The sequence below is a fragment of the Pelecanus crispus genome, chromosome 1 (genome assembly GCF_030463565.1).
Source record: "Pelecanus crispus isolate bPelCri1 chromosome 1, bPelCri1.pri, whole genome shotgun sequence".
In the NCBI taxonomy this organism is placed as follows: Eukaryota; Metazoa; Chordata; class Aves; order Pelecaniformes; family Pelecanidae; genus Pelecanus; species Pelecanus crispus.
The window spans coordinates 63328058-63354969 of NC_134643.1; the positions used below are offsets into that span (position 1 = coordinate 63328058).

The window sequence follows — 26912 nt, forward strand, 5'->3', positions numbered from 1 at the left end:
GTAGACTTGAGATAGAGCTGTAGACCACAGACCCAATTTTTAGCAGTGGTGAGACAGGAAAGCCAGGAACTTGAATGGTGTTTTCCTGAATTATTTTTTTCTTTTTTTCCAACTAGACATATTCCTTTCATAAAGTCATTCCCTCTTACCATGATTTTAGTTGTGTCTCAAGTCAAAATGAACACTTACTGAGAAAAGATCATAAGTAGGTTCTGGTGGAGTCAGTGCAGAAGACCTTTCATATGAGGGGTTGGTGATATTTGAAGGCTGTGACTTGTCCAGTGATGTTACGTCAGTGTCATCTTTTGACTACATGAAAATCACAGAAACCTGCTTAAAATCCAGCCTCCCCCTAACAGTGCATTAAGTGGGGCACTTACGCTTCACTACCGACTGGTGCAGTGTTGTGACTGAACTGGCTTTATCATCTAAATGAGTGTCTCTGGCCGTGAACTGTGTCTGAGGTTATTGTATTATCTCAGGTCACTTAACACAGGTACCTTTTTTCTCTCCCTTATTATTTTAAAGCCTCAGCAAAGAATGGGAGAGGAAATGTTGCCCTGGCATTGTGCCTGAGATAAAAAGACACCTGGTTGGTCCTGGGCACTCTTATTGCAACTATATAAAAATACAAGTGTTTCCCCTGGCTGATGGCTCCTGTTTTTGTTTCTAGAAGACAATTCACATTATGCAAGGGCTGGAGTAGGAAGGGATTTCTGGTTACTTCCAGGCAGACTTTTTTTTGCATTGATTTTTTTTGTGCATTTTGTAACACTTGTTTGTTTTTTTTTTTTTTTTGTCATCCCTCATCTCCGAGTAGCTTGGCTGTTGCTCGCTGGTTTTGCATCATCATGATGCTATGTGAGGCTAGCAAAGTTAGTTAAGAGAAAGCAAGCGTGAGAGCACATCACTATAAAAATTTGCACTTTTCAATCCTGACAATCATTTCAGTTTGCTTGTCTTTTGCATCTGGCCTTTTTCCTATCACATGTTTCAACCTCCAGAACAGCAAAAATTATTAGTAATGCCATGGAGGAGGGGGAAGAGAACAAGTGCCCTTTCAGTGGTTGTAATGACCTGCTTCCCTAAGGGTGAGCTTTCTGGTGAGGCAAAGGTTTCTGCACTGGTGCTGTGCAGTTAAATAAGCTTTTGGCTAATCCTTGGTGTTGGAAGTGTCTGTGAGAGCCCATTGGGCACCCTGGAGGGATAGGTCTCGGGGAGCAGTAGGCAGATGTAAGCTTGTGCCGAAGATAAGTGTGTGAGCCTTCCCCACTTCCATGTCTTAGTCTGAATGGTTCAAGTGGGAAGTGATTAGGAATGTTTCTAGCTTAATAAAATGCAAGGAGGAATTGAAGGCTGTGAGTTTGGGAGGTGCAGTGGGTCTGGGTAGTGCTGTCCCCCTGCTTTGTGTTCCTGTCTGCCGCCTACCTTGAAGTGCTGGAAGCTTGTGTTTCTCTTCTTGAACCTGAGGTAAAAATATCCAATAAAAGCCACAATTCCAGTAACCAGACAGATGCCAAAGAATATTCCTGTCCCAGTACTGGCATGGAGAGGAGCCTGGAAGCAAGAGAGAGGGTGAGTGAGCTATGGGGTGAGCACTGGTCACCGTCCAGCACCTGAGCACATGCAGTGTCCCTTTGAGATATACCCTAGTCCTGAACTGCTTTTGTGCTTGAGTTTCCTGATACGTGATCCCTAGAGACAGTTAAATATGGCCTTTTGATAGTAATTACAAATTTTTTTCAGGGGACTGGACACTGGGCATAGTACAGCTTCATCTTGTTTATGTTTTGGAAGTTACAGAGCATGCCAAAGTGATCTTTTCTGGTCAGGTTTTTCAAAGTAGCAATAGAGGCTACCATGAGGCTGAAACCCCACTGGCCTGAGGAGGAGAAGCGGGTACCAAATTCCCTTAAGCAACTTTGGAAACCTGTGCTACAAACCCTAGAGGGCTCTGCATGGGTTCCAGCTTATTCCCTACTGCTTTGTGCACTGGGGAGGTGTTGGTTATTGCCACTACTGGCAGCCGTACCACCCTCTGAGCCCTGCTCACCAGGGCGCAAAGCAAACCGTGTCTGAGATGAGGCCCATCTCATCGCTGGGGACAGGGACTGCCAGCCTGTGCAGAGGGTGGGCTCCACCAGCGGCCCAACACCTGCCTTCTTTAGGTCATTTTCTCCCAAAACATGCAATGCCTTTAACCCGAAATCATGCTTCAGTCAAGCAGATACAGTGCCAACCCAAGTAACCGTATATAATTTATAAATATTTTAATAAATGCATAGGTGAAGGACTGAAAGAAGTTCACATGTGATCTGGATTTAATCTAAAGGGGAGAAATGCCTCCAGACTCTGACTTTGGTTTGCTTTCTGCAGCTCTGTGGCCTGATAGACTGATGTCGTGAAGGTGACCGGCAGTTTTGGGGTGGTGATAAGTTTGAGGGATCCCAGGGCATGCAGCCACTCAGGCTGCAATCTCCTCAAAGCACTGTGCTCTTTGCTGGCAATCCGAGAGGTGAGGAGGGGTCTGGAAATGGGTAAGAGATTCATATGCTTTTACTCTTGCTTTTCCATGTGATGCCCTAGCTCTGTGACCTCCTGCCTAGAAAACTAATTATTAAAGTTACCCTGGCAAAAATAATCACATTGTTGTCTTAATAGATATGCTCTCTTCATTTATTTTTTAGAAAACACAGTAATTTACATGGTGCAGCTGGACAGCTAAATATTAGAAAACATTTAGTTGCCCTCTAGCATGTGAAAGGTATTATAAAGACTGTAATATCATGCTGCTGTAGACTGACAGAAATTGCCTATTATTTTGAATTATTTTCAGGCAGTAATTTACGCTTTTACCCACGTGTGTTATTTCCTACTTGTGAGGATTGCCGGCTGCAAGGGATTTTTGCAAACCAAGATTGTGCAGGCATGTTACTGGGCTTCTACAAAAAAAGGCGCCTGGTTTGTAAAGGAGAGAGGGTTGCTCAGAACAAAATGAAGGTGAGAAATAGGGTATTGATAGGAGTAATCTTGTGGACCAAGGAGGCAGCTGGTTAGCCACTTCCGAAATCAGAGCTGGGATGGATGGGTTGTAAATGCGAGGCCCCTCCAGCGCATGGAGAGGGATCAGAATGAATTACCCCAACTGAAGGGAAGTTCTTCAGATAAATAAGTGGTGGCTCTTGCAAGGTCAGCTTGAGCCTGTGTTGGGCTGTCACAGAGTATCCTGCGTGGTACAGAGCTGGGGAGCGCTAACACTGCACATGTGAACACTTACTTTGTTAAGGAAAATATTTTGTACTGGAAAAAAAGGTGCTCGGTGTGCACCTCTCCCAGGGGCAGCAGGGATCACTTTTGTGGAACATCCCAGTTGCACTGCAGGGGAAGAAATGTTTTTCCTTCCTTTCATACAAAATATACTGTTCTACCATGCACTGTTTGCTTTGGCCTTTCTAATGGGAGAGATAATTGGCCAACTGGGACCATTGCAGGGATTCATGCAGACAACAAATACTTATTTTCAAAACACCTTGTTTGGATAGGAATGAATGCAAAGCCAAGAGTAAAAAATTTTCCTTAGAAGCTTGAAAGATCTTTTTGGAAGAACTGAAATGGAGCCTTATGAAACCTGCATTACAAAAATAAGCTCCACTATAAAATGGAACTTTTATTTATATGAAATTATTGTGAGAAGAACTTGTTCAGACAGAAAAATTTCAAACAAGCTTCACTGGCCCCTTGTTTTCAACTTCTAATTTTCTTTCAAAGTAACCTTTTAAACCAAAACTGCATATATGGGAGGGAAACTGGGAATATATGAATGTTAGCAATGAGTTTGGGATGATATAAGCCACCTGCCCCCCCCCCCCCCCCCCAAAAAAAAAAATGTGTGTACTTACAGGTGCTGGTGGAGCCTTTAAAGGCTCTGAAATGACATGGATTATCCCATTGGAAGCAATTATATCCCATTCAACAATAGCACTTCTATCCACGTATCTGATCTCGCTCTGCCAGGAGAAAGAGCGATGAGAGCTGAGCTTTGACCCTTCTCCCTTTGGGACTGAAATAAACCTTGAGACTATTTCCCTACCTCAGTTACTGACACACAGAGAAAAATCACATGGGGGCTTACACTGCTGCCTCCCTGTACGTCAGCCTGGGATGGCCCCAGGCTGCTCATGGCTCTCCTGTCCATGAAGTGGCCATCATCATTACTTGCGTATCTTTGTCTTTTTTTTCTTTTTCTTTTTTTTTTTTTTTTTAAATAAAGGTTTTTATGATGTTTGTACAATTGCTAAGCTCTTCCCAGGAGTGCTGTTACAGCTGCTTTCTATGGTGGGGATGCTACTCACACCAGGTTTGCTGGCTTGAGATAACTGGGTCTGCACTGATGGGGGCCTGCTGCCTGCAGATTATTTGGTGGCCTAGTATCAGTGAGCTGGAAGGTGGTCCCATTTGGCAGCTCATCAGGGTATGAGAAGGGAGAGGGATGGGATCAGTCATTGCCACCCACCCCAACACTTCTGTAGACTCTGCTGATAATGGGAGTCCTTGACTGCTTCGAGCCGATCCTGAGTCTCTCCAGCATTTTGGGAGGATGGGCTCATGGGTGTCTGTGCTATTGCAAACTCTGCTTTAACTTGCACCCTAGCAAAATGGTTTCTCCTTGGTGAGCAGAACCGGGAGCTGCTGCCTGCTCTTGCCCCTGGCACGAGGTGGTACTCTGCTGCTGGAGCACCATGTCCTCCTCCCGCTGCCCTGCCGGGGTCCTGGGGAAAGCCTGTGGGCCCTGACCTGGTGTGCTGGGACAGGTGGGTGCTTGGCTGCCTGGAGTATGCGTGGAAAGCGGCTGACACCTCTCCTTCCCACCTTGGCACCCCACCAAGCTTTACTGCAGCCGGGGGAACCAGGGGCTTGCTCAGGTCCTCCAGCTACAAAAAAGCTACAAATTTCCAACCAGCTTTGAAGGGCAGGAGCAAGATTTGTGTTAATGCGCTCAGAGCCTCCCCTTGACATCTTTTGAAGAAAGGAGGATTTTTTTAAGGAGAATCTCTTCTAACTCAAATATCAGATCAAAGTGATCCAAAAGAGCTCCTGGCATGCTAACGAGTGATACAGATAAGCCTTGTGCTGGTATACCCCATCTCTCACAAGGGTATACTTTATTAATGCGATTACTGGGTTTGCAGTATAGGGTGGTTTTAAAAATATAAATGGTAATTCTCATTCCAAAGTAGTTTCTCCTGAAAGGGGAAGGAGGAAGAGAACAAAGGCTGCCACAAATGAGTCATTTGTGCACCTCTTCCTGCAGTGCCTATTTCCTTCTTGATGGTGCTTGTGAAAATCCCCCCCCCCCCCAGCTGGCATGTTGGGCACTCAACTTTCCTTGGGCCCAGTGCTATTCTCTAGAGCACATTTTAACTGCAAGCCCACAGATGCAGGATTTCTTATTTTCATATTTGGCTATACTGCATCACCCGCAGCAGAGTCCCAACCTCAGTCTCAAGGGGTTGCTGTCACAGAGGTAATTTGAAATGCTTGGGCAGTGAGTATTTTCTTAATAAGAAGTAAGAAGTTGGGTGTGTTTTCAAAGGATGTGTTCCCCTAAAATGTCAAAGGATACTTTCCATTTGGATAAAAAGGATATCAATTTTTGCATTTAAAAAACGCGGAAATGGTAATAAAAAATGCAAACCGCTGTTTTGTCTGCTTTTGCTCTGAGCAAGGCTGTGCTGGCGTGTCCTGCCTCTCCCGGAAAGTTACCAAGAAACTTTACAAATGCCAACACCTTTCTTTAATGGTAAGCTGCTGCTCTCATCTCTCCTCCTATTGCACTGCCATCTCCCATAATCCTGCCAGGCTGAGAGAAGGGTTGAATCAAGCCTGTATCCCCATCCTGTGATTCCTGCAGGCCACCTGAACAGCTTGCTTTGAATTCTGTGGGTCAGACCTTGGCCATTTACAAACTTCTAAATTTGCAGTTTGCCAGCTGCTATCCTGCAGTCTCTGGGCAGGAAAGAGCCTTCTGAAATCAGCCTCTCTCATTGCTGTCCTCTATAACCTTACCAAATTGCTCTCTGGGTCAGCGTGCCACCCAATTACAGGGTATAGCATGAAGGGGAAAAAGCACGAAGGTGGGAGATTTATTAAAAAGGTACCTGTTCAGCAGTGGGGGCTTGATGTTCCTGGCCCCTGGTGTTTGTAATGAGGAGTTTTTCCCCTAGACGAGTTAGAAGAGTGGTTCCATTGGTCAAGTCCTCATAAAACATTATGCTGGCATTAGATAAATGATACTCGATGTCTCGCCCAGAAAGCGTCTGCAAATGAGAGCAAAACACAAGGAACGTTAACTGAGCTCATTAACTCTCTGGATTTAGCAGTAGGCTAAGTGCCTGTAACCTTTTCCGCTCTTTGCTCTTAATGCTGCAGCAGGTGCAATATGGGGTAGAGGCTATTGGGAAATCTGGATGTGAACCTTCTGTCCCTGCTGGCCTCCGACGGCTGCCTGCAGCAGGCACTACCTTGATTCTGGTGGGACAAAGGATTTTACTCCTTTGTATGATGACCTGAAGTGATGAGCCTCAGAGATATTCCAAACAGCTTGAAGGTGCAAGCCAGGGCATAAACCCATATAAATTGTTTGAGACAATTTGTTTGATTGAAGGAAGGAAGGAAAAAAGGGATAAGCACAGAAATGAAGCTAGGAGCAGATGCCTTTAATGTATTTGTGGGAAATGCCAAAGCTGTGCACTGCTTTCTTCAAATAACTGTGCTTGATGTTAATAAGCCAGAGAAGGCTTCATCTCAGGCAGACTCCTTTATAACTGGGTAACTAAAATCCCTGATGGAAAAGTCTTTGTAGTGACTTGAACACTCGATAACCCTACACTCCTTACTATGGAAAAGAAATGGAAACGATGAACTCACCTCTTTCAGAAGCACAGTTCAAACTATGTGGGGTTTCACAGAAGTCATGTCATACTAAGATTTCTTTTTTTTTTTTAAACTTAAATTTCACTGGGATACAGAAACCCATAATGGCTGTTTAAAAAGTGTTATTAAAATGAGGAAGGAAAAAAAGAAAAAAAACCTGACCTCATTTTCCCTTAGCCCGCTATCATTTGGAGCAAAGAGAGTGGCATGCACTGACAGGTCCGTGAGGTACCGCAGGAACTCTCTCCCCTTCCTAGAGCTGTTGGAGTAAGCCATGATGTCCTAGGCACAAACAGAATCCAGCTTTACTGAAGAGCAATTGTGCGCTTCTGTGTGGGGAGCTGAAACGATGAGACTGTATAAATAAAGAAGCTTTCTATTAATAGCCACAAAGAAACTCTGGAGCGACATTATGGAAGAAGTTTGTATTCAAAACCCAGTTTTAGCTGCTGATTTGGCGAGCACATCTTAAAGTGACTTGCAGGAGCTGAGCCCTTGTTGTCTGTGAGGCTCCTTACACATATAATGCCTTTCTGAGTAGTGGCAAGAAAGGGACCCTTTTAATGCTTTGCCTTTTTCCCCAGCAGCAATTCAATAAAATGATAAAAAAGCACCGCGCTCCTTGTGATGCTTAGAAAGCCAGGAGCAGTTGTGCACAGAACCTTCTTTAAGCTAAAGCTGCAGTCACATTTCATTTTCAAATGAGTTTTAAAAACCCCAAAACCTCTTTTGGAGCAAGTAATTAAAAAAATAGCGACTAAGTTCTGATTTTGATGGTGCAGACCACTCCACCTTGCTTTGCTGGTGTGGTGTTGTTACCTGCTAGTAGAGCAAACACTGAGATACAACCTGGTGGCGGAGCCTGCTTCGCTCCGCTCACCCGACCGAGCAGCGCGCCAGCTGTGGGCCGTACCGACAAGAAGTTTGTCAGCGTTGGGAAGGACGTCAGCACTTGCAGCAAGTTCCCGCTGCAGGAGAAGCCGTCACCCACGTAGCCTGCCTTGCAGGTGCAGTTCACCTCTGGAAGGTAAAAACACAGATAGCTGCATGGGGAAACGCCCTTTGCTAGAAGGCTTTAGGCTGTCCTGTGTCTGAAGAACAACTTGCAGGCAACAGGTTTGGGGTTTTTTTAAGTTAAAAAGGCAGAATCTCTTGCAGTGTTATCTAGCAGCCTTGGGATGACTAAGTAACTGAAATCTGGGCTGCTGCTCCCCTTTGCACAGAGGGATGCAGCAAAGGACCCTCTTACCTTTCTCCCTGTAGCAGAAGACATCCCAGGTTTCACTCAGGTTGACTCTTCTCCCGTAGTCCACGATGCCGACGTACCCGGAGCCGCAGTTTGGGGAGGAGAAGGCAGTTGGGTAGCCCACTCTTTCACCATCTAGCCAACCGGCAGCGCACAGGTGGTACCTTGCCTACAGCCGGCATGGCCATAAGGAAAAAACATTGGGGAAGAGCTTCCCTGAGCCCAAAGCCGGGCAGGATCAGAGGTGGGTGTGAAAACCAAAGGGGGACGTGCTATCCCATCATGTGCCAGCCCACCTTTTGTCAGCATGGGAAGGGCTGATAAGCCAGCTCAATACAGAAAATAAATGCCCAGGAGCACTGGAGCCAGCCCCACTGCCGAATTTGCTGCTTCAAGGGAAATATTTAGACTACGAGGTGCAGGGGACACACAGCTCCAGCTGCAATCTGAATATCCTCAGGCAGCAGAAGGAGGTTTACATGCTGGCTGTGGTCCAGCCTCACATTTTGCTAAAGGTGTCTCTAAACAGTGAGCATCTTCCTTCCTTCCTCAGAGGGGAAGGAGCCAGAAAGGCACAGTCAGTCTGACCCACTCTTCTAAATCAAGTTTTGCAAAGCCAAGATGTGATGCTTATCCCATTGATGTCAGCCATGTGTTGTCTGTAACACACTCAAGGAAAAGAATATGGAAATGGCTCTGCTAAGTTAACAGCCTTTGGGGAAAAGATTCCTGGAGCCTTACATTAAAAAAAAATTAATCTAAGCATAATTCTGAAGTATACATTTCTTTAAGAAGTGTTAATAATTAACCCCCCATGAAAACACTCTGTAAGCGACTTTGCCATCACACTCCAAGATCACTGGAAATAAGAACTCGGCAACTGGTTTCAGTGCTGTATGAGCAAGCATGAAACCAATAAACAGTCTGAAAACTGCTCCCTGGGGCACAGGGGAAGGAAAGGAGGGAGAATGAAGCTTCTTAGCACAGAGCAGCCCCCTTGCTCTTCCCTCCCCATTTACGCTGCGGCTAGGTCTGCCCCGGGGATTCGCTCCCGCAGCGAGGCTGCCTCACCTTCTGCGCATACAGCAGCTGGTTGTACGTAGCGATGGTGGCTGACTCATTGGCACAGGCCTCCTTTGCCTTCTCGTAAGTCATTTTGTACTGCCCTTGTGGGGACCGTAAATGGAAAACCCCAACCGTGGTATCTGCAAAGAGAGAGAAGAACCAGCTCTTCTTGAAGGGGTTTCCATGTCTGGATGCAGAGTCAAGTGTGCTATATAAATACCTGTGAATTTTGTGAAATGTAGTTAGGACAGACTGATCCCTTACGGGTAATATTCCTACCTGGAATGCCCTCATCTGTTGCTTCACAAATCCGGTATTGCAAAGTATTTAAGCACATATTCTAACTTTAATCATGCTCAAATCTCATTGTTTCAAGGGGATATAGGTAGAGGAAGCTGGCCACTGGCTTCACTGCAGTGGCACAGGGATGAAGATGTCCCCATCCCATGGCGTGCATGGCATGCCATCCTCACCTTGGAAGTGGAGATCGGCACAGTCAGCGTCAGGGTGGCACTGCCCGTTGTCTTGCAAGCAGCGGTCGAGAGGAAGCTGCATCACCGAGCAGTTCAGCCCATCACCAATATAGTTATTTTTACATTTGCACTTGCGTTTGTCCTGGTCAGAGAGAGAATAAAAAAGGCCAAGCCAAGTACTTAGCTGACATAAAAGTGGTATTTCAAGCAACATTCTGAACTGTTGGAAAAAATTCACTTAATATAGCCAGGAATGGACAAACAGGAAAGTTGCTACTAACAACTGTGATTCAACAGACCACAAACTCTGATGCTGGCATTTATTCTTCTAAGCAAAACATTTACACATGTGCTTGGGCGCTTTGCTGAATTAATACCAAGGCATAATTCCATCCACAAAGCTAATAACATGCATTGGAGAATTATATGACACATAATTAACAAAAATGGATGGCAAACCAATCAAAATTATATTTAAATGACTGGGCATGGGAGCATGAAAGGAATTTAGCAGTCCACTGATAGTAATAAATTCAGAACTATAAACCAAGCAGGAGCTGGTGACATCCAGGGATTGTGATGGTTGGCAGCTGGAACAGATTAGTGGCAAGGCGTTTCTAGATAGCTCCTGGAAGACACATCAGGCGAGCCACCAAAATGGAACGGACAGGTGATCCTGAAAGCACCAGGACAAATGCTGGATCAGGTCACTAGCACAAATTTTCCTCAATGAATTGGCCATGCAGGCCAAGGAATTTGTATCATGTGGCTGCAGAACTTTTTAAGCTGAGTCTGCCCAATCAACAAGTGACACTATTCCCCCAGCTGTCTCTACATTTAGCTACCAAAATATATTCAGTTTCAATCCAACAAACCTCTATTGCAAATAGGGATATCCAGTTAGGGAGAGCTAAGAAGGGGACAGAAAAATGACACGTGCAAAATATCCCATCTGCTGTAGTACCCCTTTCCCTAGAGCAAAGATGTCAAACTGTTTCTCACCCCTCAGCTGAAAGGATACCAAACTGGTGTGGAAAGTAGGCTGGAGCTATGTAAAGGCTGTTTTGGAAAACGGGGACTTTGAGAGGTACGGAGGGTGATCCAGCCAGAGAAAAGACTTCTGCTAGCACCAGGAAGAAATGCCTCGGACTTCCCTGGTGGTGACTGAAATCGTTCAACTTACGGGTCCTATGACAGTGCAAATGGCATGCTCATGGCAGCCTCCGTTGAACCCATCGGCGCAAGGATTTATTGGAAGGCAGGTAAAGCCATCGCCTTTGTATCCTTTCTGGCAGCTACAGAAGACTTTCACCCCGAGTTGTGTGCAGTCGGCTGCCTTGTGGCACCCACCGTTGTTTTGTTTGCAAAGGTCTGCAGCTGCACGGGGGAAAAGAAAACAGGTGAGTAAAGTCTGCTTTTAAAGAGGATGTTCTTCACAAAGACAAACCACCTCCAGATTTTTAAGGCACACTAAAAATACTAGAACACTCGTTTGGGGGAAAAAACCCGTTTCAGTTTCCTGAGGCATTCCTGAACTTGTGCGAACGCTATCCTTTAGGGGTCTGAAGCCCTTGTCAGGATGTCCTCAGTTTAAAAGACATGGCACCACCCCCCAGAAATTCTGCTTCGCCTTTTGGCGGCCCAAGAGAGCTGCTTTTTTGGGGACGCTGCTCTGGCCAGGGTGACTTTGAAGGACGCAAGACACCTGGCTCAGGAAGAATGACTGTTTCTGCAGTTACAGGGGAACTGCCTTGCAGTTCATCAAAGAAAATCCTGTAAGTGAAACACTGCTGAAAACCCTGCTGTCTCCAAAACCTGACTGAAGCACACTTCTTGCTCATACTCCTGCTCGGTAAAACCTGGTGAAGCCAGCCACTTGCTTCAGAAAAAAACTGCTCTGTATATGTTCTAAATTTGTGTCACTTGCTGCACTGTGGAAGCTGTTAGGTTTGACAGCCAACATTTCATATGAGACAGTAACTGCATGCACGTGCACATGCAAGAGGGGACATAGCAGGCTGTAAATAGGAGAGGGAGCTCACCTGTGCATGTCAACCCATCCCCATCGTAAAACGGCTTGCACTGACACGTGTTGTTCTCCGTGCAGACGGCATTGGCGGAGCAGCTTGGGGAACACACTGGTGTCAGAGCTGTGGGGAAGGCAGAAGAGCTGGGATGAAAGTGCTATTTATCTTGCAGTGCCCTTGTTTCATGCAGAAGGAAAAGCCCTCATCCCAGTCTTGCTAACTGGAAAACCTGTAAGAATATTTTTTTGACTGCTTAACTCTCAGGTGATACCTTCCCTCATGTAGCCCAAAGCCTCTCCACAGGGGAGGTAGGCACTCATATTGCCATTTCACAAAGGAGGGCACAGGCGGGTGAAGGGACTTGTCCTCAGTCCAGAGCAGAGTCCCTTAGTCTCCTCTGAGGGCTTCTAATGTTATTAACCCTTTCTCTCTCTTCTCCATGCAAACTCTCTGTTGAATTGCAAGTGCTTTCAACCTGTGGCTCCACGTGACGGAGTCTAGTGAGAGAAGGCAGAGACCTAGCTTGGTTTCACACAGCCGGCCAGTCCATCCTGTTTCACAGAAACATCGTCCCGTTCCTGAATATCCTTCATCACACTGCCCGTTGGTCTTGCATTCGCAGGCTGCAAAAGGAACACAGAGGGATCGCTTACAGAGCTGCCATTGGGAAAGGCGAAAATCTTTCCCTACAGAAACATCACCTATACTGTCAGTTTAGATACAGTATTATTTAGCAATTATTCAGATAAATCTAACCTCATGGTTTTTCACCATGAGGCCAGTCAAACAGTGGACCAGACTTCCCACAGTGGTGGGGCAGTCTCCATCCTGGGAGGTTTGCAAGCCTCAACAGGATAAATCCTGAACAACCTGGCTTGAGCTCGGGGCTGACCCTGCTTTGAGCAGGGGTTGGACTAGAGACCTCCTGAGGCCCCGTCCAACCCGAATTATCCTGTGGTCCTATGGTTTTATAACTGGCATTATTTCAATGTGCCTCTGGAAATGAAAATGGGTATCAATCTGCCTTATGGTAGAGTAGCAAATTTCACAAAGGACTGTGGCAGGAAGGAGTTAATGGCTGAGTTGAAGACCCAGCCTGATCCTATCCTAATATGCAGCAGCTGTGAGCTGTGGGGAAGCCTTTTAGCCAGAAAGAAGTAAGGTGTACAGAGGGAGTGTGTTTGGTTGCTGTCTGGGAGAAGGTCTGTGTAAGTAAGGAAGCCAAATATGAGGTTAGTGAGTTTTGCTGTAAAATGTGGGCCAGTTACCTGTAATGTGTTTTTTAGGTTTTAGATGGTTTTATGACTAAAAGCTTCTGGATTCCTTTTGTATGTGGGGTGTTACCCTTTGTGCCCTGCAAACTGAAGCATGAGGGGTAGATTTAATCTATAGGTGATGTTTTTTCACTACTCTTTGGGTTGTGAAAAAACTTATGTAGAATCATAGAATTGTTTTGGTTGGAAAAGACCTTTAAGATCATCAAGTCCAGCTGTTAACCTAACACTGCCAAGTCCGCCACTAAACCGTGTCCCTAAGCACCATATCTACATGTCTTTTAAATACCTCCAGGGATGGGGACTCCACTGCTTCCCTGGGCAGCCTGTTCCAGTGCTTGACAACCCTTTCAGTGAAGAAATTTTTCCTAATATCCAATCTAAACCTCCCCTGATGCAGCTTAAGGCCATTTGCTCTTTTCCTGTTGCTTGTTACTTGGGAGAGGAGACCAACACCCACCTCACTACAACCTCCTTTCAGGTAGTTGTAGTGAGCAATAAGGTCTCCCCTCAGCCTCCTCTTCTCCAGGCTAAACAACCCCAGTTCCCTCAGCCGCTCCTCATAAGGCCTGTGCTCCAGACCCTTCACCAGCCTTGTTGCCCTTCTCTGGACACGCTCCAGCACCTCAATGTCTTTCCTGTACTGAGGGGCCCAAAACTGAACACAGTATTCAAGCTATACATGTTAAGTCCTTCTTAAGGAATTATTGATGGCTCTCTGTTTTATAATGTAATGAAATAGCATCCTTTCTTGCTTCTTATCCCTCTTCCTGAAATATTTTTGTTTAAAGAGGAAAATGATGTGGGAGTGGGGGAACGGATTCTCTGAAAACCTGGTCCTGCTGAAAAGGTGTTTCATCCTCTGGCTTTATTTCATTTAGCCTGGTTACATAATTTTTGGCTGATACACATACGCATTAAAAAGAAGGGGCAATAAAACTTTTCTGTTAGACACCACAATCTGGGTTTCAGACTTACAGCTCATGCAGTTTATGCTATGGTGTCCTATAAAATGGATAAACTGTAGATAAGCATAATCCTGAGCACTGGTGTCCAAGCCTGATGTCTTGCCTATGCTGCAAGGGTGTCTAACCTATAACCCTCCATCATCTGTGCCTAATGAGCACTACAGGTGTACATGGTTAGGATGGAGGCATTACTATTGTAGCTTCCTACCTGAAGGCTTTATGTTGGGAAAGCATTTAAGTTTAAAAGGTGATTATTGATCCTGGTTCCACCCACTTTACACTTAAAACCACAGTGAAGTACATTATATGAGCAGTTTCTTGGCTGCTGTCCGTCTTCACAAAGTGCCTTCATCTTCATCCTTTTTTTTTTCTCTTCTGTAAAAGCAGTGCACAGCCTTGGCCTCCTGCAATCCTTGAGGAACCACATTGCTAAAATGCTGTCTTGCCTTTTATGGGGATGGGGGAGAAGGCTGTGCTGTAGTTGAGAACACTTGTTGATGGAGGTTCTGTCTCAATTCCCTGTTACTTATGTACCCTATGAGAATAGGAGGAGCCCTGCAGAGAAAGCTACATAAGCCTCTGTGCTCCCGCCTTCTCCTTCCTTCTGAGACCTTGTGCCACCCCTCCGTGTGAGGAGGCACTTGGGGAAAAATGTTGGTGTTGAAAGCAGGAAGCGTTCCTTGGTTTACTTAAAAACTCATTGCTGACAAAATAGTTTAGGCTTGACACGGGCCGTGATATGGAAAGGTAACTTAAACATACGCCTGCAGTTGGAGCCGTATCTGCCTGGCAAACACAGCTCACACGAAGTCCCATTGAAGCCGCTGTTGCAGTGGCACTCTCCTGTCCCAGTGTACCCATCGTCGCAGGAGCCGTGGTTATTGCATGGGGTCTCTGGGCCCCCTGGGCAAGCTGAAAGGTTTTTAAAAAAAAAAAAAAAAAAAGTGGCTGTTTAGCTCAAGTGCATGTTTATTCATTGTCACTGTTTGTAATTTATTGTTGTGTAAAAAACCTTGAACAAGGAAATGCCTGTAAATGCATCTCTTTGGGGCATGTAAAAGCAGCTATGACACTTGCGACTGCAAGCCTCCTGCTCCAAATTCCTTGACATACTTTTACAGCTCTTGTCAGAAAGGTGTGGACTCTTCCAGCCCTGGGTCTGGGTGCTGTTACCTGGGTGCTTGCTCATTGAGACCCATCAGTGAATGGCACTGCCCAGCCCCTGCCCAAATCCAGCTTTGCTTGTGCACCTCCATGTGCTGGTAAGCACAAAGAGCAGCTCAGGTTGGGCTGCCCAAAATTGCTCGGGACTCCCATGTGTCTGTTTGTGAAATCTGGACAGAGTGAGTTGGCAGGGCTATGTGTCCCTGGGCCTGTCTGCCAGCAGAGATCCTAACCTGGATCCTGACCCTACGTGCCCTGGTAAGAGCCTCGGTACTGTTCCCCCGTGGGGCTGGCAGGTGAAGGAGCACACAGTTTATCAGTGTCTGCTAACAACCAGCTGGAGATAAAGCTGCCCAAACTGTCTCACACCTGGTTAAAGCTACAATTTCTGAGCTTACACCAGTGGTGTGCATGCTTGCAGGTGGCTGAGGAATTGTACACCGTGTCTCTGATGTGTCCTGGTATCACTGCTGTGAACTTGATGTCTGCTTTTGTGTTGAAAGGGCTTTCAGCTGGTGGCTAAGACTCGCTAGGTTTGGTTACAGCAAAGCAGTCTTTACTCTCTATAGCATTCACCTAGTTTGCTACTAGCATGGAGTTTAAAGCTTGCTGTAAATGTGAAAAAGACATTATCTGGAGTGGAAAAGCAGTAATACTTTCTGTTTACTTCAGCTCTTGCAATGGAGTTCCCCCACTTGCGGCTGGTCTCTCCTCATGCCCCCATCCCAGCTCTCACGGTTCAGCCTGCTGGGCGCTACGCAGCTGTGCTCCGGGAGGCCACGGGCCGGTGGGGGGGCAGTCAGGGGTCCTACCTTGGCAGTCTGGCCCGAAGTAGCCCTTGCAGCACTTGGCCACGTGGATGACCATGGAGCAGTTCCTACGGCAGCCGTCCCTCCGCAGCCCATAGGACTCATACGTGCACCAGTGGATCCCTTCCTGGCCATCGCACATGCCGGCGCAGAGAGGGAGAAAAACACAGGAAGATGAGTGCTTTGTGGGGGTTTGGTTTTTTCCCCTCTTTAAATCACAGTTTCTGATGTACATTGAATCAAAACGTGATGTGTGAAGAGTGCAGGTGTGAGGCCCCCGCCTCCTCTTTGATTCCTGACTTGCTAAGCACCGTTAATGAGGATGGAGGTGCTGCTCCAAAGTCAACCGAAGCGCTCGCTACAGTGGATGCTGCGTAAGACCGACAAGCATCCCCCACCACCAGTGTCTGGGTGTTTGCCCAGGGACAGCTTTGTCCCAGAGGCTTTATGGCATCACTTAACAATGTGGTTTCACTGCTGAGGGTTCTTTTATTTTTTCAAAGCAACTAGTTTGCTTGTGTGAAGTACACAGAAGAGCAGGTTAGACTGCTTAAATGCAAGATTTTAATGTATTACCTTTGGTTTTGTCCCTGGAGGGCATTTAGAATTACTGAAACAGCTAACACAATGCCCCTGTTGTACAAAATGGAAAAGAAAAAAAAAGTATGTTAAAATAATGGCAACAAAAGGCTGTTTGAAATGGACAAAAAGTCTGTTTTATGAAAGCAGCAAATATGAGCTGAGAAGAGTGTAGGCTTATTATGCTTGAAACAGATTATAAGAACTCTGGAGAAAGAAGAGAGGAGAATGACAACAAAATAGCTGCATTGATTTAGTGCCATGAAATGCAAGAAATTAGTTCTGATACCAGAATATAAGTTCTGCAACAAGAACTTTGCTCTGCATTTAGACAAGTAGGGAAAAGATAGTGGATATTCTTCAAACAAATATTGACATGGGCTGCATCAGATCTGGATGTCTAATTTGGAGTAGAGGTAAATGATTACTTCTTGGGAACCTCTGACCAGAGATGAGGGGATTATATCTATTTTATTTAACAAAATCATGACACAAAAGAGAACTTGAGCAGATGTGATACACACAAGTGTTGGTTTTATAACTGAAGTACAAATTCCAATAAGCTTTTTTAAGACTGACTACATGAAATTTTTTTTTACTTCTAGGTTATCTTTTCATACATTTGAATTAAACTGAAGTAAATTTGGTCTTGAAACCATTTCAAAACGCGTTTCAAAACTTCCTGTTTGTGGGACCCGTCAAAGTTCACGGAGGAAACTTCCTCCACGCTAACAGTGCCTGTTCAGGTGTGTTAAAGGATATTTCTGTGAAAGCAAGAAATGTGAGAGACCGAGAGCCTGGCTAACAGACTAGGCAGTTCTCTATCTTGTGTCCTTAATACCCTGTGCAGCTGGGACAGCAACTTGGTAAGGGCAATCTGTATGACCAAATGCATAGTGTGAACTTGTATTAATTTAAAAACATGATAGAAAGATCTGCCCTTGCTCAAATTCATGCTTGCATTTGTAAGGTACTCTTCTTATGGAAAACAGGGCAGGGCTCGCTAAGCTGGTCTTAACTGAAACCACTTGTCCTGTGTGTTGCTTAGTGTGGATGCAGGATTTCTGTTGTGTATCCTTCAGGCCTTGTGCTGTGCTTCTTAACCTTAGCGCTAACCAGTGTGGCAGATGAAAACAGCCTGAAGCGGTGGGACTTAATCTCAGTAGCGCCGAAGCTGCTGCGAGTGTTGCCCCGGTCTCTGTGAGGACAGGGTTTGGCATTTGGGCTTTGTCTTTGCCAGGGTGGGGGACCAAAAAAGGGGACTGACCATGAAATCCACAGTGAAGAAGCTGTCGCAGCGTCCGCCCAGGCTGGGGTCCGTCAGCAGGCAGTCGATGCCGTAGGCGATGCCCCCGTCAAACTCCAGCTGCCGCTGCACTATCTTGCACTGTCTGTTGTTCAGGAAAAGGGCGCCCTGAGAGACGGGATGGGGAGATGTGACAAGTCATGAGGCAGTCTTCCTTGGGGCCAGGCTGAATCCAGGTCCTACATGGGTGTTAGGGATAATCCTCTGCTCTAAACCAATTGGGGGACCTATAGCTGAATGCTATAACATCACAGATGGGGAGATCTTTTGCCTTTCCTGAAGGGGACAGAGTATTCCAGCCCTATGTCCACAGGTTTACCTTGTGAACATTTAGGCTTAGTCACGTTTTCAGAGGCAGATGCTTGCCAGGGATGATTTGATACATTTACAAAGAAAAATGTGCCATTGTTCTGGCTTAACAGGCTGCACGCATGCTTGCAATCTTAGCTTGTAAGTGCTTACAGACCAGAGTTTGCATGCAGGTGCTGCATTCATGAGGTTTCTGCCAAAGCCAGATTCACCTAAATAGTTTTTGATTGTGTATTTCATTGCAGGAGAAGTTAAAATCATGTGCTGGTATTTCAATTTTGAGGTAACTGTGAGCTGTTTTGAACAAATAGCACCTTACAAGAGAGAAAATGACAGATCCAAAGAGTCTTGCCAATGATGTAGTTTGCTGAATCTGTTGGGGTGGCTGCCCTGGTTTTGTGGCTGTTGGCATGGACTGGTGAGGACCAACTGAGTTTTGGTGCCGCTGACCCTTTCTCGGGGCTATGCCCAGGCACAGTGGGCTCTGCATGAGTGGATCCTGCAGCAGGGGCAAGGGGTAAGTGTGCCAGCAGAGTGAACACTTACAATCTCCCTGTTATTCCCACAGCTAACGCTGAGGTTGGAGCCCTGCAGGGTCTTCAGTGAGGTGGAGACAGGGAGCTGGTAGGCCAACACCTGGGAAGAGAACAGGAGAAATGCACGTGTCTGGGCTTGCACGTCTTGGTCTTGGCAATGCTCCTAAAAAGCAAGGGCTTACCGCAGCGTCACGGACAATGTGGAATTTGAGGTATTGCACCAGTTTGTCGGTGTTGGACTTCTTGAAGAGGAAGTCCTGCTGCTCCTGCGGCAGCCCACGGATAGCTGCGTCTGTGGGCCAGAAGAGCGTGACGGGTTTGTGAATAGGATCGTTGATCAGCCCAAGCAGGTTGTTTTTCTGCAACATACCAAAAATTGGGGCAGAGTATTACTGCTCCATCTAAAATGATATTGACCTGAAGGAGTGAATGTCTGGTATAACTGGGATGCAGTGGTCTGTGGGCTGCCTGGTCACCAGCCTGCAAACACCGTGACTTTAAAAATCAGATGCCTGAGTTAAGCTGTTCAAGTTGAGTTACATGGCTGAATTTTCAGAAGTGCTTCATCACCCAGGGTTGCCCACTGAAAACCAGGCTGACGGCCCAACTTTGGGCTCAAAAAGTCATACTTGGGTCATACCTTGGCCATGTAATTTGACAGTAGGACAGAGCTGAGCGGGGAGGGGAAAGGTGGGTATGGGTCTGCTTGACATCCTCCCACCTCTGTGGGTTGTCTGTGCTGACCAGGGTTGTCGTGTACTGTGTTGTGAGCCCTTTGGCTCCACTGAACACCATCCTGCCAGTAGTGCAATGTGCCATGTCTGTGCTTTTGGCCTTTAAAAAAAGTGTTTAAAACCTTCACTCAATGGCTCCTGTCTCTTGTGTCCTTACCTCTAGCAAACTGCTGAATAGGACGTATCCATGTTTGGCTGCAACCATTTTAAGGCTTTCCTACAAAGAAAGGAATTTCAGTAATTTATGTAATAAATACATTATATGGGTATTTAAAAAGCAGATATTAGCTTGTTTTCCACTGTGAGTCACTTTTTGTAATGAAATCAATGCCACTGTAAAAGCCCTGCGCAGAGTCCTCTTATACTGTTCTCAGTATAACTGTAATTCCTGAACTAATTTTAAATACAACATGTAACTTATTCAGCAGTGTCAAATAATGTTTGTGTAAGGTCTTTTTAGTATCACTGGTTTTTTTTGTGACTCACATGATTTATATATCTAACAGTAACTGTAGAAAAGCCCCTGCATTGAGAACAGCAGACCTGCACATACCTTCTTAAGGGGGAAATCCTGCATATGTGATGGGACCAGAATTTGGTTTATGACATGGATCACGCCATTTGTGCCAACAATATCTCTGAGTATAATTTCAGCTTTGTTGTTCAAAACCAGCGAGTTCTGGAAAGGCAACAAAAACATGTTTTCTGTGGAACCTTGCGGGAGGGTGAGGCTTATGCCAAATTTCTTTGATATGGTGAGCCCAGATCATCCTTTCTTTGCAGCAAACAGTAGCTTCAGTTTTAATAAATTTCCCTTTGGTTTTTCAAATTCTCATTATGCTCATAAAGCGAGAGTCCGAGGATGAAATAAGTTGTGTCAAAGCAAGGGTTGTACAACTCCACTCTTTACATAGCAGATAAGTGCCGAACGCTTCAGCTGAACGGGCAATCTTCTTTTAATGCTGTTCATTTATTTTTGTGCATCAGAGGAGGAAATGGAACCATTCAGGTTTTTAAAAGAAAAGCTGAATGAGAGCAGACTGTTTTATTATTCTGTCCCCTGCCTCATCATGCTTTGTTACCTGAGCGTAGCTGATGTGTATTGGGTCCCCGTGGAGAGAGGTGATGTTGGTGATTGTTGTCAGGTCATTGTACAGCAGACTGGCACAACCCACCATGTGGTACCGGAGGACTTGAGCCATCACTCCTTTGGCAATCCAGTCCTTGACCTGCAGCAGAAAGTGGAGGAGTTGAGAAGCAGTTGAGCAAGGCATCTGAATCCAAAAACTCATGGCCAGCTCACCAAAAACTTCTGGCCTTCTTACTTACTCGTGGGTCGCTGTTTAGTATGTCTGTGCGAGGTACAAACAGAGTGAAAGGGCCAGGGCCTGCAATATCTCTGATAGACAAGGCCTGCCAAATTTAAGAGGACAAAGCAGTAATGAGTCATTAATGTTCATAACATCATGCAGCAACGGGGACAGCCCTGCTGAGTGGGAGGTGGGCTCCATGGCCCTGTTGCTGCTGCGTGTTGCGTTCCCTTCCCTGCAATGAGAGAGACTCTCTTGTATGGTGCGGACTTTCCTTCCCAGCCCTGTTGGTCACCTCTGGTATAAAATGGAAGATTTTTCTCTGTGTGTTTTCAGCTTATAGCCAAGTCTCCGTTTCCTCTGCAGTATACAAACAGGAGAAGAGGAAAAGATTGCAAAAAACACTAAGTGTAGGGAGGGTGGAGAGGGCTATTCCCTCCTGGGCAAGGGAGGATGAATAAACCCTTTCATCTTGAGATAGTCAAGAGTGGATATATGCATGTGTTTGCACATGCATTTAGCTGATACGTTGTTGCTCATACCTGGGAGTAGATTAATTACTCTTAGAGGGATAAATGGACCTGGGGTATTGAAGGCACTCTGCAATGACCACTGACAGATGAAAATAAGAAGAGAGCTCTGCTAAAGTGAGAGGAAGCCATCTGTCTACCATGGTAGCAGAACTGAAGCTAGAATATGAGTCTTTGGACTAGCAGGCCAGTATGCAGATTTGTGCTGCCCTGAGGCTTGGGGTAAATGGGGAATTACTACTGCCAGTCTCCAAAAAGCAGTGAGAACTGGTGGTGCACATTGGCTGTCTAGCAACACACAGCAGCATCCTGAGATGTTTCAGAAGGGCAACTGAAAACAGCATCACGGTTTGAAAATGCGGTAGGGGTAGTAGAAGAGTGGTATTTGCTCACATCAGACTTCATGAGAGGTGAGCTGGAAGATCTCAGACTGTGAATGGGTGAAAGCTTCAGTTTTATGCCTGGTCTGGAGGCCCTACGTTTCCCTGGGACCTTGGTCTTGATCATTAATTCTCTAGAGGTTTTAATGGCAGTTAATATTTAAATCAGAGCATCTCTAATATTAGTGACTGGTGATCCAAATCCAGTCCCAATTAAGTTAAAGGATGTTGGTACGTGCCAGATTCTTGCCTGCTCCCCGCCTCCCTACACCCCTGAGGTGAAAAAAACAGAGGGGACCCTGCCCCCTCCAAAAAAAAAAAACCCCAAACCCCACCACTCAACCTTTTCTTACCTCTAACTGGAAGTAAAACCTAGATGTGTTGGAGTCCCTGAGAAGTTCCTGCAATCAAGAACAAGACTTTGTAACAGTGCTGCAAATGTGAGGCAACATCTATGGAGTGCAAACAAATGCAACACTCAGACAAGAAAGGGAACTTCTGCTTTGGAATAAATGCTGCCCATCTGCATTGCTCCTGTTCTGTTCTTACCTTGCTCTATCAAAGAACAGGCTTCTTTGAAAGCTAAAAATACCAATATTAACTCCCTAGTACTGCAGTCATAATGATTGTCCATCAGGGTTTGTGGTTTTTTTTGTTTGGTGGTTTTTGTTTGTTTGTTTGTGTTTGTTTTTGTTTTTTTTTTTAAGGCAGGTAAGGTTATCTTGCAGCATCTTGTTCCTGGTTTCTTGGACTGGGATTATTTCCAGTTCTAGGGTAGGTTTACCAATTTGTCCAAGAGAAAAATTGGCATGTTTCAAGAGACAACCACTGTATTAATAACTATCAGAAGAAAAATAAGGGACAACAAACATGTGCAGCACTTTACCTGGAAGATACTGCCTCTGCACTTAAATCCATCCCCAATGTAGTTAGGTTTGCAGGTGCAGGTCCTTTCTGTCAGCTCAGTGTCATTACAGATGGCAAATTCACTGCAGCCTCCATTATTCTTGTAAGATCAAAATTTAAAATATTTAATTCCTTCAGGTGTACAAAACAATCCTAGTTCATCACTTTTTTTCCCTTGTACATAGCTTAGAGAGACTTAATCCCAACAGCTTTTTGAAACCAGATCTTAGGGGAACTTCTGATGGTATATACTTTCTTGCAAACAATAAAGAGCATTTAAGGTTCATAAGAAATAACTCTCCTTTTATGCAGAGGATGTAGTTTTGATTCTCCTTATATCTTCAGTTCATGGTGCTATAGGGATCCAAAAGATTTCTGGGCAGGTTTCATTCTGGACCTTGGGGATGAGTCTTAGCTGCTCTGCCGAGGCAGCATTGACGTACACTGAAGGGAACTATTTACAGCCGTAAATCACTTTTATAGCGCCAGGAGCCTGGATTTCTAGAGGAGCATTAGTATAGGACTGTCTGTTCTTTGTCTGATGGCCCAGGCCAGCTGAACGGGGACGTGCCGCAATGTGTCTCCTCTAAAACATATCCTGTCTGCCCATGGGTGCACCACCAGTGCAACCTAAGGCTTGGAGCAGCAGATGCACCTCACCTGGCCACCTGCTCCAGGAAGCTCTCTGTGCTAAGGGGAGATGTTCCTCATCCAGAAGCACCACGCTGGGGTTCAGAACTCTCCCCAGTTACAAGTAGGTGCTCCCCAGTTAGCACCTCAGTTTGCAAATACGTTTCTATCCTGGACTTGAGAGCAAATCAGGAAAAATTGAGAAGCCGTCATATTTTTCTTTCCTTGCCCTTGTTTCATGGTGTCCTTTCCACTGCTGGTCATCTCAGGGATCCTTTCCCACAGGCCATGAGTGGGAGCAGAAGCTCCTTTGGGAGCCACCAGCGGGGCCTGACTTGACAGGCTGTAAGTAGTGGGTTTGGGTGCACTTGCTATTTATTTGGCTAGCTTTAGGTGAATGTTGGCAATCTTGGGTGTGTCATAGCTTCCTGTGAAGCTTTGCTGCACAGAGGTTTGGCCGTGGTGAAGCCAGATGAGCTCCTGGTCTAACATTGACACTTCTCAAGACTATCTTTTTTTCTATATATAATTAGCTTGGCATAATTAGTCAAGTGGAAGCAGAGTTGCTGGAACAAGGCATAGGAAAAAGCAAAAGCATACAAAATCATAGGAAGCAGCGGCTCATAACTTTGAGCTTCCCTTTCTCCAGCTTCTGTTTTTGCCCTTGCTCTTTCATTTCTGCAACCTTTCAAGGTTAGAGAAACTCTGCTGACAGGCCAGGCTGGGAGGGTGAGAATTACTGTCACTGCGCTTGGAGTACAAGGGATTAATGTGCACAGGAGAGTGGCTATGTCCCTGCTGCAGCTTGCCAAGAAGCAGAGCAATGCGGCTGGTGCAGAGCACCACGTTGCTCGCAAATACGTGGCTCGCAGTGTGCGAGCTAGCTCGTGCGAAACTAATGTGGCTAATTCTCAGCCTGAAGTGATAAGGGACAGAATGAGGAATGCCACGGGAAGCCCTGCTGTTGCGTGTTGTGGAGGGAAAGGGGTTCTGCGGAGAATGCTTTTTTTCCCCACACTCTTTGGTTTTCTTTTTTTTCTTTCAACCTCCCCATCAAGAGAGGTTTCCATCCTCCCACCCCATCTCCTGTTTCACTATTCACTAACCCGCCCCTGCTGCAGCTTGCAGTGTTGCTATCCTGTATGATGCATCCACAGGGATGCATTTGGGATGCAGCCTACGTGTGGCTGTAGAGGCTGTGGGGCTCTGTTCTTTGGCTGCTCCATGGGAGCTCTGCCCTAGGTGAGCCTGCAGGCTGGGGCCTCTGCTGGAAACGTCTACTCCAGGGAGCCCAGGAATGCTGAGGCTCCTGAGTCTCCATTGCCCCAACATGGATTTCACTGCTAATGACCCAGCAGTGTGAGGACTTGATACTCTGATTTGGCTATAAAAATTTCAGACTGAGAAAGGGATGTGTATGCTGACACTCGCTCGTTTCTCTTGTTCAGGCTGCACAGATACAGTCCCAAATCACACCAGAAGACTTAATGACAGGAAAATATTAAAAATAAATAGGGGTTTTGATCTACCATAGGCTATTTTCTTTAGTTCCCAATCACCTGGCTCCTTGAACAGCTAGAACTGGCCCCGGAGCATCAACAACCTGAACCTTTGATTTTTATTTTTTTTTTTTTTTTAACATTACAGGTAACATGAAATAGATCACACTTCTCCCTTTTATCATTCGAACCAAGCTCTTTAATTGTCTTGCCTAGAAGCTGCATTTTTTTTCCCCATAGTAACTGAAATATTGGCAAGCCTACACAAACATAGATGGTGGCTTTTTATATGATTTCTACCAATGACAAAAAAATCCACTGAGAAGACGTGACTTGCACGTTACCACTACAGACCAGGGTCTGTTTCTCTAGATCTGAAGTGGGTTTTTTTAAGACTCAGTGACAAGTCTGCGCCCTCACTTGTATTATGTCCAAGCTGTGGTCCAGAAAAAGCCCTTATTACATGTGTAGTTTCTAAAACAGTGACAGCACTGAAGTGTGTACTGAACTAAGCACGTTTAAAAATTGGTTTAGTTAACGTAAGTGGATTCTGGGCATAGAAGGTCACAGCTCTACCCATCTGACTTAGTTTTGAATGCATACAAAACCCAAAAGTGCAATGATTATAACAAGACCTTAAATACCCTCTTTAAATGGATACTTACCTGTGAACACAGATTGATGTATGTGCATCTTTTACCATCTCCAGAGTATCGCTTCAAGCAATTACATACTGCCTACAAAACAAAACCAGAAAACATGCATACATGGAAAGATGTTTGACTTTTTTCAGCACACTTGTATTTAATTTACTTTTTTGCCAGATTATTTCAAAGTTATATGGTGTGTATCATGTCTCCTGCGGCAGTTTCTTAGCCAGCAGGAGCAACCATAGGCTGAGACTGAGGAATAACAACTTCCAAGAGGCTCTATCTGCCCTTTCTCTGCATATCCATCTCTTGTCTCTCCTCTGCTGTCCTGGTCATTTGAAATGATCCCTCTGACACCTGCACACAGTCATCTTGCTGGCAAAACAGGCTAAACCCCTAATTTGTACCCTTCATTTTATTCGCATAGGTTGGTTTTCCCCTCTCTTCTCTCCCCTTCCCCTGTTTTTTTTAAGTGATGAAACATATCTTCAAAACACACTTGCAATTTTGTCCTGATGTTACTGACAGCTTCCCATGGAGCAGTAATGCATTTGACACTTATGTCGCGATTACTGTTTTGCACTTGCAGTTATCACAAAGATGAAAAATTAGCAGGGCTGCAAAGAAATGACTTGTCTTCCTCGCGAATTCAGTGCTTAGTGGTTCTCAATTTAGAATTCACATTTAATATATAGGAGATTGAAAATTCAAGGAGATTTCTGCAGCAGAAATAAAACTGGTAGGCAGTGTAATAGCAGTGTTTTACGTATCTGTATGACTGAAAGCCCTACAGAAAGCAGACTCATCTCTGTCCTGTAAGTTTGGCTCTGCTGCAGTGGGATTTTGTAGCGGAGGTTATTATTGCTTTGACGTTAACCGTATTCCCATGGGTAAGGAAGTATAAATAATAATGTTGTAGCTACTACTTCCGTACACCCTCGCTGGGGATAGAAGAAAATAGCCATCACCTGCCTTGTCTAGAAGGAGTTAAGTGGCTCTGTGCTCCTACTAGAGATGTACTGACTTGCAAATGACAGCCAAGGCAAAGAGTTAATTGATTGGTACTGGCAAAAAGGGCTGATGGGGTTATGGCCCCTCCTGTTCCTGGACAACTGGAAGGCAGGAGGTGGCCTCTGACTCCTGGTCACCATTTTCTGCAGTGCTCGCTGGAGGCTTACAGTCCTGCCAATAGCCAATATGAAATTACAGGGGCATGATAAGAAGTGCTGCAGTCGGGGTGTTCAGCTTCTTCTGAAGCTGTTATAAAAATAGAAACACTAATCTGTGTCACTTGATTGCCTGGGCCAATTTGTTTCTCCTTTCCCCCCTTGTCCTTTTATACTTCATTTTCTTTGGGGACTATGTGGTACTTCCGTATGGGAGATGCAGAACAGCAGAGGAGCGAGTGGATGCTGGTATGCTGTAACCCCTACAGGAGAACTAGGATTCAGCCCTTTTTTCCTTGTGAATACGTTTGAGCTATGCTGGGAGAAGGGCTAGCCTGAAATGGATTTTTTCCATGGGCAGTTTCTGTAACAATAGAAGAAACATTATCTGGCAATACTTTCAAACTGACAGGTTTTC

At 45.5% G+C, this 26912-nt stretch overlaps 1 protein-coding gene across 1 annotated transcript in view; it reads right to left on the reverse strand.

Moving 5' to 3' along the window:
• The window catches only part of STAB2 (stabilin 2), an 86512-nt gene that overhangs the window by 490 nt on the left and 59110 nt on the right, over positions 1-26912 (reverse strand). Inside the window, exons 44-68 of the mRNA XM_075708114.1 lie at positions 25344-25415; positions 22530-22649; positions 21997-22044; positions 20753-20836; positions 20506-20652; positions 19977-20102; positions 19581-19640; positions 18872-19048; positions 18700-18789; positions 17806-17952; positions 16536-16592; positions 15963-16086; positions 14749-14898; positions 12263-12367; positions 11760-11867; positions 10901-11094; positions 9718-9859; positions 9251-9384; positions 8183-8348; positions 7847-7953; positions 7096-7215; positions 6159-6317; positions 3900-4007; positions 1429-1557; positions 190-309 (exon numbers count right to left, since the gene is read on the reverse strand). Of these exons, the coding sequence (XP_075564229.1) occupies positions 190-309; positions 1429-1557; positions 3900-4007; positions 6159-6317; positions 7096-7215; positions 7847-7953; positions 8183-8348; positions 9251-9384; positions 9718-9859; positions 10901-11094; positions 11760-11867; positions 12263-12367; positions 14749-14898; positions 15963-16086; positions 16536-16592; positions 17806-17952; positions 18700-18789; positions 18872-19048; positions 19581-19640; positions 19977-20102; positions 20506-20652; positions 20753-20836; positions 21997-22044; positions 22530-22649; positions 25344-25415 (2994 nt within the window). The remainder of the gene's footprint in view (positions 1-189; positions 310-1428; positions 1558-3899; positions 4008-6158; positions 6318-7095; positions 7216-7846; positions 7954-8182; positions 8349-9250; positions 9385-9717; positions 9860-10900; positions 11095-11759; positions 11868-12262; positions 12368-14748; positions 14899-15962; positions 16087-16535; positions 16593-17805; positions 17953-18699; positions 18790-18871; positions 19049-19580; positions 19641-19976; positions 20103-20505; positions 20653-20752; positions 20837-21996; positions 22045-22529; positions 22650-25343; positions 25416-26912) is intronic.